The 15,474-nt window shown below is 36.7% G+C and overlaps 1 protein-coding gene across 2 annotated transcripts in view; it reads left to right on the forward strand.

The window, feature by feature from the left end:
• Marf (Mitochondrial assembly regulatory factor) overlaps positions 1-15,474 on the forward strand; it is a 495,171-nt gene that overhangs the window by 128,070 nt on the left and 351,627 nt on the right. For both annotated transcript variants that reach the window (XM_090376530.1, XM_090376532.1), the window contains exon 6: positions 12,686-12,794. In XM_090376530.1, the coding sequence (XP_090232656.1) occupies positions 12,686-12,794 (109 nt within the window). The remainder of the gene's footprint in view (positions 1-12,685; positions 12,795-15,474) is intronic.

Here is a 15,474-nt window from a genome sequence, read left to right on the forward strand (position 1 = left end):
TCAGCACCTCATTATAGCTATCTTCATCTGGAAATGTGGCGGCAAGCAGATACCTCACATCATGGACTGGGACAAAGGTTAATGCAGCAAGAGACTTCAGCTTAAGTTTTATATTTATATCAGTTATAAATTCAGTCTTCATGCCAACATTGCTGAGTTTCCCGATGAGACTGACACAGATGGAAATAGCACCCTTTGACCTCAGCGTGTGGAAAGGCAATCCTCACTGCATTCATGCAAGCCTTCTCAAAATCCAATAAAACCTTTTGAGGCACCAGATTTGGAACCAACAGCTTCATGATTTCAAACATTCTATTATAAGTATCTAAGTTCTTTTTTTGTAACAAAATGTAAATACGTGGCAGATATGAGTTTACCTACCTTGACATGCCATGTATGTAGTTGGTAAAATATGTTTGGAACCTTCTCAAAGGTGCCATCTCCGTAAATTGTATCTTTGTTCAATTCAACCAAGAGTTCTTTATCATCAAGCCAGAATTCTGTCTGGATCATCCACGCCTGAATCACGAAGTATCAGTTGATGGTACTTCTCAGGAATGTCAAAATTTATTGTTGTTGGATTAGGCAAATGACTGTCTTTTCTGTGATTGAGAAGATTTCTCGCAAGGGATGAATGTTTGGGCATATGGGCCAGTACATAACTGATGATGTTACCAACAGCAAATTCTAAGTAGGAAGCATTCAAGGAATTAATCATGAAAGCTACTAAAAGTTTCATACCTATTAAGAAATATTGTTCAAGGTTTAGGCCTAAATGGTTATCAATTGAACTAATGAGACTCATGACAGAGAAGAAAAATGCATGGGATGCATATAAATTATCAGGCGACACAGAAGCTTATGGCAGATGTAAGCTAATCTGCAATCAAGTCACAAAGGAGGTTAGGCAGGCGAAGGCAGATTATGGGAAATCTTTGGCAAGGTATGCTAAGAAAAACAGAAAGGATTTCTTTACTTATATAAACGGGATGAATCTGATTGGCCCACTTGATATCAATGGGTCGACTGTTGATCATCCTGCTCAGATAGCAAACAAACTGAATGAGTTTTTTGTATCTACATTCACACATGAGGAGTTATTAAGGTTTGAAAGTGCCAGAAGGTTATCAAATTGTAGCAGGGTGCTTAATGATTTTGTAATAACTGAGGGCAAAGTGGAGGAGAATTCGTTGAAGTTAAACATAAGAAAGGCACCTGGGGTGGATGGGATCTATCCAGTTATATTAAAGGAAGTAAGCAAACCCTTAGCCATAATTATGAGAGCATCCTTGGACTAAGGGGAGGTCCCCACGGACTGGAGATGTGCAAATGCGTCCCCAATTCACAAAGGGGATCAAAGGGTGACACGAGTAATTACAGATCAGTTAGTTTGTGTAGTACCAACTGTGTGGTACTACACAGTTTGTTAAGTTAGTTTAACTTCTGTTCTGGACAAAATAATGGAGTCACTGGTTAACGATGCATTGCAGGATCATCTAGACAAGACTGCAGCAATAATTCAGACACAGCATGGGTTTGTTAAGGGAAAGTCTCAATTGGTTATTATGATGTGATTACAAAGGAACTGGATGCAAAAAAATAATTTTGATATCATATACTTTGATTTCAGGAAAGCTTTTGACACTGTTGTGCATGGAAGACTACTGTACAAATTGGAGCAGAATGGTTAAGTGTAAGTTGCTACAATGGATAAAAGGATGGTTGAGTGGGAGAAGACAGAGTGTGGTAATCAACGGGTGCTGCTCTTCGTGGACTAATGTTATTAGTGGAGTCCCACAGGGTTCGTTGTTGGGTCCGCTGTTGTTTTGTATGTTTATCAGTGATATTGATGAAGGTATATCAGGCTTAGTGTCGAAGTTTGCAGATGATACAAAGGTTGGCAGGGTTGTTAATGACAGTAATGGCAGTGTGCTACTGCAACAGGATCTAGAAAATTTGGGCAGATGGGCTGAGAAGAAGTGGCAACTGAAGTTTAACCTTGACAAATGCTAAGTACTGCACATGGGTAGAAGTAACCCCAGAGAAACGTACCAACTGTGTGGTACTACACTTAAGGTGGTAGAAAATGAAAAAGACCTGGAAGTAATTGTTCAGTGAGATATGAAGTTTTCTGAGCAATGCAGACAGGCTGTCAGGGCAGGTCATGGGGTTTTGTCAATGATATAGGAATTTTGCTACCCGAGAAAGGGAGGTGATGGTTCCTCTGTATAAGGCAATGGTCAGGCCATGCCTTGAGTATTGTGTACAGGTCTGGAGGCCTCCTTTTAGGAAGGATGTAGATATATGAAATAATTTATTTTTTTGTAAATTAAAAATAATGTGAGCATTCTTCTGTGAGTGTAATTTTTTCTGTGTGGGTATTTTTCGTGTGAACATTTATGATGGGGGTTTTTTTGCGTGGTCTTTTGTCAGAAAACCGGCAGTCCCAGCCAGCTTTCCTGGCACCCTCCACTATTTACATAATGTACAGATAATTACAATTTCTCCATTATAACATATTGAAGTTTTGCACTTCATGTGCCTGCTTCAGTATAGGGTAATGAAACCCTACAGTTCAAGTCATGTGAGTTTGAATCTCTACCAAGAAAAATAGCTCTTGAGAAAGTCCTTGAACTACCTCGCTTGAATCATTTCACTTGTCTTCTTCCATTATAATTGCCACAGCCAAAGAGACATTCTACATGCATCCGTTTCACTCGCGAAAAATTGGAATGTGCCATGGAAGTACACAATGATAATATTTTGATGACTAAATGCTCAAGGCATAATATTTTATGGGTTGAAATTAACTATATAATATCGGTGTAAATGCACCATGGTTTACCCATAAGTTTAACTACATACATAGTGCAGCAGCATCGTTTAGATTTTCTCTCATATTGTGGCTACCTTCACAACGAGATACCATGTATTAGTGCAATATCTGGTATTTCGTTGTGAAGGTAGCCACAATATGAGATAAAATCTGAGTGATGCCGTTACACTACATATGTAGTTAAACTTATGGGTAAACAATGGTGCATTTACACCGATATTATATGAAGTTCACATTTAGTTTTATCAGCATTGTTCTTGCTCCATTTGCAGCAAGGCTCGTGTCTTTAGTGGAAGGGCCTCACATCCAGAAGTCAGTGTTTGCATACTTGATGCTCTATCAGATCCCCAGATTGTTTCTGAGGATCTGATAGAGCATCCAGTTCAGTTCCTCTCATAGATCTTGGTATTCATGGAACCTATACAGAAGATATACCCAATATACTTTTTCTCCACAAGTACACGATGAATATGGAACTGAGTAAAATACCTTCCTGAAATCCAAGTAAACAATGTTGAAATTATTTCTTACTTCCATCCCATGACTGACTGTCAAAATAGTCAGCCAGGTTTGTTAAACATGATTTTCCTTTTACAAAACCACGATGTGTTTTCTTCAGAAACACATCATGGTTTTGGAACCGTGATCGTTGCTTCTATGATATTCCATACCAGTGAAGTCAGACCAACCACTTAGAACTCTATCACTTCACACTTAGAATTGCTCTTATGTATTTGCAATTCATTTGCACCTCTCCAAAGGAATCTGTACCAAGTCCAATGGTGTTCTCACAATTAACTTTATTGGTTCAGTATACTCTCTGGCAACCTCCCTCAAAATTGCTTGGTATATGGTATCAACTCTAGGATCCTTACTCACCATTATGCCTTAAAGTTTTTCTAATAAATCTTTTGAAATTTAAACATCGCTAATTTCATGGTTTCCAACTTCAATAACAGTTCCTCCACACCACGAAAGGTCTTTCATCTATAAATAATGATGGGTAGTACCCTCTTCAGTTCATCTGTATCATAATCTGGGCCATCTAAAACTTTTTCACATTCATTATACAGTATAACTGTCCAATCTGATTCACTCTTTTCGTTGTATTCAGATACATGAAAAACACCTTGTCCCCATTCTTTGTCAGTAATTTCTGATAATTTCTTTTCCACCCTAACTTTTTCTGCAGTACTATTACAGATCAGATTGCAGCTGTTATAGGCTTCAGTACTTTTTATTGCTCTATTTTTCCCATGCCAACTTTTTCTCCTCTATTAAATAACTTTTTCCTTATTTATTCATTTTTGCATTCTCTTTGTGCTATATTTTCTTAATGGTATATATGCATTCATGGCTTGTGACCATAGCTTTAAAGGTATACCGTGATTCTAATGTATTTGTGCTCTGTATATATTGTGCATCTCCCCAGTTGATAGAGGCTATGTAGCATCTTAAGTTGTATTAATCTTTTCTGAACTTAACTCATTCTTTTCTCTCTAACAATTGCACTCTTCCCCCCCCCCCCATAATCCAACTTATCTGTGATCATTCTCTGCTAATGATTCCTGTACTGTCACACAGAACAAACATTTCTCTCCTTGCTTTATAGGTGAGTGTTTTTAAGGATAAAGAATTTGGTAGACTAATTTTTGCTTCTGCATAATTTAATATATTGTAAATTTAATTTAGAAATTTTTTAAAATTTACTTTGTGATATTTTGAAAATTTAATCCTTATTTTTTTTTAAAGCTAATTGTAATAAATTACATTTTTAGATTTATTATAAGTTTAATTTCTTAAGTTTATTATTTCATAAATTTTTGATATCTGCTTAATTATTCTAATTTTTTAAAATTTAATTACTGTAATAAAGTTAATTTTGTTTAATAAGGGTCTTCAAGATCCACAACAAATACAGTCGGACCTTTTTTTTAATGAACCATATAGAAAATTTTTCTGCCCAGTTGCCTTTAGCAAACTTTTTTGATTCTCCCTTGGTTACTACATTGAAAATAGTTTCTGTATAATGAAGAAAATTTCCGTATAACGAACTGATTTCAAGAAACCTGGGTACACATTTTTGCACTTCTGGCCTTTAGGCAAAAAGCTGATGCTGTAGAAAGCATGAATTAACATGAGCTAAAAGGATTAAGAATTAATCCCTTTAGCTCTTAAAAGCTAAAGGGAGTTAAAACTAAAGATCTACCAAAAAGCTAAAGATCCACGAATTAAGAGCTAAAATATTCTACAATTTAGTGGTGCCCATAAAACCCTGCAGGAGGAAACTGGCCAACACGGCACAGGATAGAAAAAGATGGAAGGTTTTGGGCGAGGGCTTTGCCCAGCAGTAGGTCAGCAATGGCTAAAAAGAAGAAAAACCTATAAACTACTGGCCAGACACAACAACAGAACATACATAATACACACAAACCTACGTCACACTTAACTGGCCCATTGGTAGCGATTCTGTTCTTCACAGAGATAAGAGGCAGAGCTGAACTGACGTTCTAGGAACTGTCCTTTACAAAAACACATGTCCACGTACGCTACTGTACCGAGAAGTCATGTTGGTTGTTAACCACTAATGGTTAACTGCTGTATCCACAGCCAGTGGCAAAGATTAGGGCATATTCCGGACATGGACATTGGCTCTGGTCAACCTGTTTTCTACTGTAAGCATCCTAGTAGAGAATTAGAAGAGTGATTTTCCTTTATCCTGGAAATTCATCTGTTGAAGAAATGAGTCACCACACTTTCACTAAATTTCACTTGTCTCTGTGTACATGGTAGGTACAAGTGGTCCCTAAATCAGTTTTGTTTTAGCTGCTGTGCAGGTAATCTTACAGTGTCTAAGAGGGAAATCCTTGAGTGTAGTGGAAAAAATCGAAGTTCTTAATAGTGTATATTTAGACGTTAAAAAAAATAAGTAAATTCCTTTAAAATTTGGTATTCCTGCCAGCATGTGTTACCATTCTGAAAAACTTTCGATTTTCAAACAAAAGGAAACGGGACCCAGTTGAAAGCATGTGAAATTATGCCTTTGTGAAGATATGTAGATGAAGCAGTTTTTAAGTAGGTGAAGTTGATTCGAGATCAAAACTTGCCGATACCAGGGCCATTAATAAAAGAAAAGGCTATGGAGTATATATCTTTTCTGGGACATAAAACATTCCAAGCCAGTTCTGGTTGGCTGGACAAATTTAAAAGTGCCATGGCTTATTTGAAAAAGTTATTTCTTATGAAAGTGGAGTTGCCATCGAAGAAGACTATACCCATTGGAAAGAAACAGTTTTGCAAAAAATTATGGACTACGAGCCCAAATACCATATTCAACATTGATGACGTCCATTTTTTAAATGTTTGCCGAACAAGACATTGACTTTTAAAGATTATAAATGTTTAGGTGGTAAAAATAGTAAGGAGAGAATTAATTCATCTGTAATGCTACTAAATAACACTGACTCGAATCTGTAAAACATCTTTATTATGAATATAAAATAAAATAAAATACAATACATGCGTACTGATTGTATAACTATAGGTTAAAATATTAAAATAAAATAAATGTTCTCTAACAAGAATAAAATTCAATAAAATATATAAAATTAAAAGCGATAAAAGTTGTTTAAAATCACTAGAACCACTAATACAGGAGCTTTCGGCAGCAGTGGCTGCCTTCATCAGCTATAGTGGTTGCAGGATGACCGACAATCTATATGTACCACACAACTCAGCAGGTCTGCGACATGAACTGTGGCATCTGCACACGGTTCACTTCTTGTGCATTGGAACCGGAAAATGGATGGGCCACTCTAAACCATTCGTCTCTTCATAGGATAAGGGCTTCAGACAGTGGATGAATGCGACAGCCCTTATCCCTATTAAGACTGTAGCATTTGGACGAACATATTCTTAAACTCTCCAGCCATTTCCGGTTCCAAAAGCCATGTGCCTTATCCACAATCATGGCTTCTTTAGCAGTAATGCCATGCCCAGTTTCCTAGGCATGTTCCGCTACAGCTGAACCTCTAATTTGCAGTCTTAAGGGCTCTGTTGTGTTCCCCCAGGCGATCCTGCGGTCTGCATTTTGTTTTTCCCACAATCAGGACACTCAATTTCATATATGATCCCATTAGTGTCATTACCCACAATAGGATCTTTAGTTGCGGACACTACTATGTGCAGCCTCCAATCTGATAGCTGCACACAGCATATCTTACATGAACGTAAGATACGGGAAATGGGTTCCGAAATGCCCGGATAGTAGGGGATGTATGCAGTGGAAACAGGTGTAAAAGCACCCCTGCAACTGTTGTTCATACCTCTTAAACACCTCTCAATGATGCTCTGGGGGTAACCGCATGTTACTAGGTCCGCTGTAACACGTTTAATCTCTTCGCCTCTCTCTTCAGACGAGGAGCAGTGGGACCCCACCCTTTCCAATAAGGCCTTAACCACACTACTTTTGTGGCAGCTGGCCTGAGCTATTTTGAAGTGTGTGTATTGGCCCTGACACAAGTTTTCTGTAAACCTTAGTTTTCAAGTGTCAACCATCTCTGTATACACACACATTTAGGAACGGAAGGCTCCTCCGAAGTAAACCGAATATAAGGCGAACTGCTAGTCAACCACTCGAGTATTTCCATTTTGTGTCCTATTCGTATTACCATGAACGTGTCATCAACATATCTCTTCCATGCACACAATGCGGGAGGACTAGAGCTCCCCAACATCCTATCTTCAAATTCTTCCATGGTTGAGTTGTCTATAATTGCTAATAGGTGAACCCATGACCACTCTGCGAACCTGCTGGTACATAACCTTTTGGAATAACATAGTGGTACTACATAAACATAGGCGCCTCCGTAGCCAGGTGGGAAGGAGCAGCAGTGCATAGCACACACTTCTTGATTAGACCGGGGTTTGAGCCCGTCACCACCAAATACGGAGGATGCGGAAAGGTCAGGGAATGATCACCGCATATCCCGGAGCAGTATGGCCTTAGTTGCTAATGCTCCTAAAATCCAAATAACAAACAAACTACATAAACATAAGCCAACACAAATATCTTCATCACTTAGGGCTGTCCTATCTTTCCAAGTACCATCTCTACTCAAAGCAATCCAAGCCGTGTTCAACAGGTATACATGTGAACAAAGAAATTACATCAAAGGATGCCATAATCGTCTCCTCTTCTACCCCTTGAGCATGGATGAATTGTACAAATTCTCTGCTGTTTTTAATAGTATGATCCGAATTTTTGACATTGAGTTCCTTTGTGACCTTATCATAGTATCCAATCAAATTGGTCAGACAAGACCTCCCTTTAAGAAACCCATGCTGTGTCTTAACTATTACTGCAATCTTGTCTAGATGATCTTGCAAAGCTTCTTTAACCAATGACACCATTATTTTCCTCTTAACACAAGTTACACTAACAGATCTATGTTTACATTTTGTCACCTTTTGAACCCCCTTTGTGAATTGGTGTTACATTTGCACACCTCCAGTCCATGGGGACATCCCCTGAGTCCAAGGAAGCTCTCATAATTATGGCTAAGGTTTTGCTTACTTCCTTTGCTGCCTCATTTAATATAACTGGATAAATCCCATCCACCCCAGGTGCCTTCCTTATGGTTAACTTAAACAATTTCTCCATTTTGCTCTCAGTTATTACAAAATCACTTAGCTTCCTGTCAGAGTTTGATAAACTTTTGGCATTCCCCTCATTGAATAACTCCTCATGTGTGAAGGTAGATGCAAAATACTCATTCAGTTTAGCAGCTACCTGAGCATGATCATCAATAGCCAACTCGTCTATGTTAAGTGGTCCAATCTGATTCATCCCTTTCCTTCTAGAGTTTACATAAGTAAAGAAATCTTTGCTGTTTTTCTTTACATCCTTTGCCAAAGATTTCTCATAATCTGCCTTCGCCTGCCTTAACCTCCTTTGGGACTTGATTACAGACAAGCTTATATCTGTCATAGGCTTCCGTGTCACTTTATAATATATATGCTATCATACATTTTTCTTCTCTGCCACGAGCCTCATTAATTCATCTGACCTCCATTTAGGCCTGAACCTTGAACAGTATTTCTTAGTTGGAATGAAAAGCCTAGTAGCCTCCAAGATTAAGTCCCTGAAGGTTCTCATTTAGAATTCAACATTGGTAACATCATCAGTTGATCTGACTGTACAGTTACATCTTTAAGTAATTTCCATATCAGTACATTGTGATCACTGTCACCCAGTGGTTATTTTTCTGCCTTATTCTTAATGCACATTCTTAATGCATGAATAATCACTGCTGATAATCAGATGAAGAGTATTACTTCCTCTGGTTGCCTCTCGAACATGCTGCTGTAGAAAACAGTTATCCAATAAATCCAAAAAAGTCTTGCTAGTGTGTGAGTGACCAACTCACAAGTTCCAGTCAATATCTGAAATGTTAAAATCCCCCATTATAAGACATTCTGATTTACTGGCCCACTATTTCTCTGCACAATTGCTCATTATACTAATCAGATTCATTAGGCCCATAACACACACCTACTCTCATTTTTCCTTTTCCAGTGCTTATGTTACACCAAACAGACTCAACATTGCATTGTTCACCAACATCAATTGGATGTACTTCCTTAATTTTGTGTTTCTCATATGAATGATTGTTGTATAAATTGTGTGGCATTTTGATAATGTTACTTTGGTGAATAATGGGATGACTGAGTGGTATGTACTTTTCATGGTCTAAAGTGAGTGTGGGTTACATGTGGTTTGGTGTTAAGCCCCTTATTGGTTTTAATATTTATGAAGGATAATGATATACGTATTTCAATTTTAATGTTGAAGTTAGCCAATAATACAGAAGTAGGCAGTCTAGGTAATGACATTGATCAGCATATGCTATTTCAAGAAAATTTAGGTAACCTGTGCAGATGGACTGAAAAATATCAATTGAGGTTTAACATTGATAAAAGCCAGGTTCTATATTTGGGTAGTTCTAATCCTAGAATAAGATGCCATTTGAGTATCAGCAAAGTTAAAGTTGATAAGAAGTGTTTTTAAACTTTAAAATGGTTAAGTAAACTAAATGCTACTAACGTTTGCACTCATTCCCAGATGATATACAAAAGGGATGAATTTAATTTGTCCAGAAATTTCATTCAGCCAGATGGAAAATGTTTAAATAAATTTCCATCTAGAAAAGAAATTTATTCAACTATCCACCTCAACTGTGGATAGTTAAATAAATTTCTGGGAGGATTGCATAAATCCCTGATGCTGATGTTTGGAAGAAATAGGCCAATGTTTTAGGTAATTTATTTTATGTTTTTTTTGGCTAATGATTTGTTTCCTTGCATTATTTTGCCGATGCTGCTGATATGTGTTTCTAGAATTTGTGGTATGCATTTTTTGACTGTATTTTGTATTGTGTATTCTCTGACTCAAATTTATTGTATCACCAATAAACTTGAGTCAGAATTAGGGAACAACAAATAGCAATGAAACAACAATATTAGCTATCAATATATCAATTTCACATTGCTCTTAATGCTGATTGGGCTGGCTGGGTGGGTAAAGTACCTGCCTGGAAACCCAAAGGTCGCAGATTCGAATCCTGCCTCGGGCTTGGATCAGAGTAGTGCAAAAACTTTGGGAGGTGCATTATGGCCACAGAAGCCGATGCGCCAACAACTAACAAAAAAAAAAAAAAATAAATAAATAAAATTGTTCTTAACATTTCTTACTGCAAAGCATATTACTATGAACTGGTTTAGTACTTCTTATATTGGGTGTATCATAACATATGGGACCCACTTCAGGGATTGATTCAGGACCTAAAAACAATAAAAAAACAAAATAAAAATAAAAAAAAACATGTAAATGTATTTCTGATTTTGCATTGTTTCTGAGTTATAGCCATTTTTTGTTCCAGCAAATGTTTACAGAAAATGATCAAAATGACTACCATGCACCTGAATATAAACCTGCAAATGCCTTATCTGCTCAAAAGTTCCAGTTGTGTCTGATGGTAGCCTTGTTCCACATGTTGATGGAGCATTTCAATGTTATCAGTTGGTGTGGAATAAACAATGGTGTTCAGATGGCCTGACAAGTAAAAATTGAGTGGATTCAGATCTGGTGGAGCATGCAGGCCTTAGACAGTGAGTTCAGCATGACCTATCCGTTTATTAGGAAATAGCTCATCTAAAGGTTTCTAGCAACATGACTAAAATGAGGTGAGGTGGAGGACCATTGCGCATAAACCACATGTGGCAAATGATATGAAGTGTAACTTCTTCCACCAACTCATTTAAATGTTCTCTTGAAAAATTGCAGTAAGATGCTCCTGTTAATCTCCCAGGAAGAACAATAGGCCCGATTAAATTGTTGATGATTATTCCTGCTGATACATTCATGCTGAATTGTTGCTTGTTTCTTGATTGAAAAATGGCATCCTGATTTTCTTTAGCCCATCAATGATAATTGTGAAAATTGGCCACACCATCCCTAGTTAATCAGCTTCATCAATAAACAATACAATGCTGATCATGAGCACACAGCTCCAGAAATCAAGTATAGAAAGCTTCTCGTGGTGGGAAGTCAGCGTCAGTAAGTCCTTGTACTCTCTGAAGATGATATGGATAAAGCTGTTGGCCCTGTAAAATTTTCCACACAGTCATATGTCCCACAATCTCTGCTGTTGCTATCCTTCGGTCCTATCACCATCATTAATCTCCCAGGCCCAATTAAATTGTTGATAATTATAATAAATAATAGGCCCAATTAAATTGTTGATAATTATTCCTGCTGATACATTCATGCTGAATTGTTGCTTGTTTCTTGATTGAAAAATGGCATCCCGATTTTCTTCATCCCATTTTCTTCAACATGATTGATCCATTCTTCCAAATCAACAGTTCTGATGTTGATTTGGAAGAATGGATCTTCTTATTATTTGGCACATGTTACGAGACGTTTAGACTGGATTGCAGGAAGTTTTATTTTAGCTAGTGAGTTATAAATTACTGGAATAAGTTACTTTAAGTGGGTGTTAGAGGCTGACAGTATAGGAAAATTCAAAGGTCAGCTGGATAATTACCTACAGAAGGAGAGAAACACATTGGTTGTCCATTTCCTTTTCTCTTATTAATTATTATTATTTTTAATTTTCTTCTAATTATTTTTTTAGTTTTCTTCTCTTATTATTATTATTTTATTTATTATTTATATTTTTGGCTGGTGCAGCATAAGCCATAGGCTTCCTTGCACCATGTGGCCATTGCTAATACTAATACATGATGAATAGGGAAGTTTTTTGTATGTATCCGAGGCAAGAGATGTCCTGCCCTGGCTGCATTGTATTTAGGAAGTCTAATCATGAGATGCATATCTGCCATCCCTCGATTTGAATAAGTCTTCATTATCACAGCAAATGCAGAGTATCAAAATGATAATAACAAGCTTCAAATGTAGTGCCTTTATCAGAAGAACTAATTGAAAGAACTAATTGAACTAATTCAAAGAACACTGCAGAATCCTGTAGTTATGTAGTTTACATAACTACAGAAAGGCCCTCTGCAAGATATCGAACATTGTTGAATGGAGCTAGCCCTACTAACTCAGTTTGTGAAAAAAATTGTGGAACACAAAACTGGCTGTAACTCGGAAACAAGGTAAAATCAGACCAATGTTTACATGAATTTTTTTTTTGTTTGTTTTTAGGTCCTAAATCCATTCCTGAAGTGGTTACCACACGTTATGATACACCCTGTATATTAGTTTTATCTTTAGCAGAAATTGTGGTACTTCTGCATTTGTTAAAATAAGTATATATTTTTTAGCCCTGGTATTGATGTCTCTCCAAATCTTGATGAGTGGATTGATAAACATTGTCTGGATGCTGATGTTTTTGTATTGGTAGCAAATGCTGAATCTACCCTTATGCTGACCGTAAGTAAGAATTAAAAAAGTAAAAATTAAATATTATGCATTCAATGTCAATTTTAATTCCAATTTTGATATATCACTACTCTAGCAAATTATATCTTAAATAATATGCTTAAAATTGTCAATTTGAAAAAATCCTTTTGGAATCACAAGAAACTTCGAAATATTATGGCCAAATAATATTAATATAGTTGAATACTTAAAAAATGAAATATTGTATAAAAAAAAAAACAAATTGAAAGAAAATAAAGAAAACCAATCATAAATGATAATAAAGAAAACCAATCAAAAATTTTTTTTTTTTTTGCTGATGTATAAAATTTCATTTCTATTACTATATGAAAATTCATGCTTGATGTTTCTTCTTTACTTTTAATAATTACAAATGCATTTATGCACATTTATGATTGATTTTCTTTATTTTCTTTCAATTTATGTTTTTTAAATAAATTGGTACACTTGCTCTGTCTTGCCTGTCCTTTATTATAATTTCCTGTTTACCTGACAATATTCATGGACAATAGCTACCTCCTGACCTACATTGGGCAGCTGAGTACTCACTGGATCTTATCTCAAAGGGATTAAAAGAGGGCCTTCGCAGTGCCTACCTGCCCACTGATGAGATCCCAGAAACGATCAAAATCCTTGTCTGGGTAGTCGTGGTAGACTCTTTAAATAAAAATCAGTATACTTCTCTATTGGATCAGAGCCTTTTATTTAAATTAATGCAATACAAGGACAACTCATGCTGAAGTGCCTTCACATCATGAGATCACTGCACTAAGTAGCAAACCCAGTTTGTCATAGCTTTGTAGAAACAGACTATGCCTTCATTTCATTTATTGATTGGAGTGAGCTGTCAAGACAAACAACACACTTTAATGAAGTAATACTCGAATAACCTATCAGAAGCTGCAAAGTTATTTGACAACATAAACCGCGATCTTAAAAACGTATCCCTTTCAGATGGTGCTCCATCTACTGCATGGCCCAAAATTAAATCTGCAGAATTTGTTTTAATAATCCTCAGTCAAGTTCCTGTTGGTGCACTGTGTATATTCATAGCAGAGGCGAACACCCACTGAAAAATAATGAAGTAACATCCAAGTGTCATCTAAGCAATCTACCCTTCATTCATGGCAAAAGAAACTTCAACTTTATTATAAAAAAAAATACCTAATAGTCTCCATACTCACCATACCGACATTCTTAACTTCCATTTCTACTCAGTATCAGCCCACATAGCAGATACGAAATCCAGATAACGGTCAAAAATCCTTCAACCAATTTTAAGCTTTAACACATTCGAACATGGAGTCCATATTAATTTCTTAGTTGAATTCAGGAATCTTTAATTTCTCAGCAAAACTACTAGTTCTACACCGGTGCCTCTGTCCATTTCCTAGCTAATTGTAATGCTTTAAAATAGTTTGGGCACAATTTTGACCATGCTGAGTGAGACGAATCCATATTGTTGGCCAAACAACATGAACATACTAAGCATGGACAACTTCTTTGCTTTGACTAAGGTCTGTAGTGTGTCTGTACAGAAGATATCAGTACCACAAAATGGCAAAATAAATTTCGCCAAAATCTGTAGCTGGAACTGTCAGTGAATATTCTTTGTTGTACTTCTGTCATACTTCCAGCACATCTGAAAAGTTTCAAAAAGCCTTTGGTGAGAAACCAAGGGATCCCTGGAGACTTTCCTTAACTGTTCATTAACCATTTTCTCTTCCAGAATGTTCCTTTCATCCACGTTCTAAGGTCATGTCAGAGAGGTGATGCAACTTTCTATATTCTTTAATCATTCTAATTAATCATTAGAGCACAACGGTCCTTAATATCACAATAGCAGTTGTATTCCAGAATTCCTTTTGTATCATCAAAAAGATATGTGATTCAAGATTATATGCTGCATGTGTTCCTGTATTCAGTCAACTTAGCCATAAGAGATGAGAAGCACTTCTCCTATGGCTAATAAGGATCCTTCAAATCAGGATCCTTATTAACCATAGGAGAAGAGATATCTGAAGTATTACACCCATTTTGCTCTCCTTTTCCAAGATGATTCATCTTTGCTGAAACTACTAATTTCTGTAAAGATTTCCTCTGGTGTCAAGGTTTTTCAGAGCTTTGAAGACACTGGAAAGTCTCACCATCATTGGAAGAAAGTTCAAGTCCCTTCAGGTTTCTGAAGATAAAGTTACCTTCAGAAACCTGAGTAGACATGACTGGCACACTATCTTCTCAGTGAGAACACTTACCACTTTGTGTATTTTCCTCTTTCAAGTTTAGGCATCCCTTCCTGAGAATTATTTCTTTCACTTAACATGTGCCTAATTCTTTATCCAAAGAAGAATCCCCATATCCTGATGACTGTTCTATTGTTAGTGAATATTGTTTTGTTGAATTCATAAATAGTACAGACATATCAATATTATTATCTCTTTCTTCTCCTTATGAGTTTTTTCTCATCCTGCAGTGGGTAAATGTGCATGGAATGGTTGTTATGCTTGGTGACTATTATTGGATGAGAAGCTCTTTGACAATCCTACTGTTGTTCAGGATCATGGCTCTGGAAGGTAGAGGCCTATTCAGGTATTCAGGATCTGGAAGGTAGAGGCCTATTGCTATTACATTCTTATGTAGACTCTTTGGCACTATGTTGGTGATTGACATG

This window comes from Mastigoproctus giganteus, chromosome 6 (assembly GCF_048544385.1).
Source record: "Mastigoproctus giganteus isolate SK-2022 chromosome 6, ASM4854438v1, whole genome shotgun sequence".
NCBI classification, from domain to species: Eukaryota; Metazoa; Arthropoda; class Arachnida; order Uropygi; family Thelyphonidae; genus Mastigoproctus; species Mastigoproctus giganteus.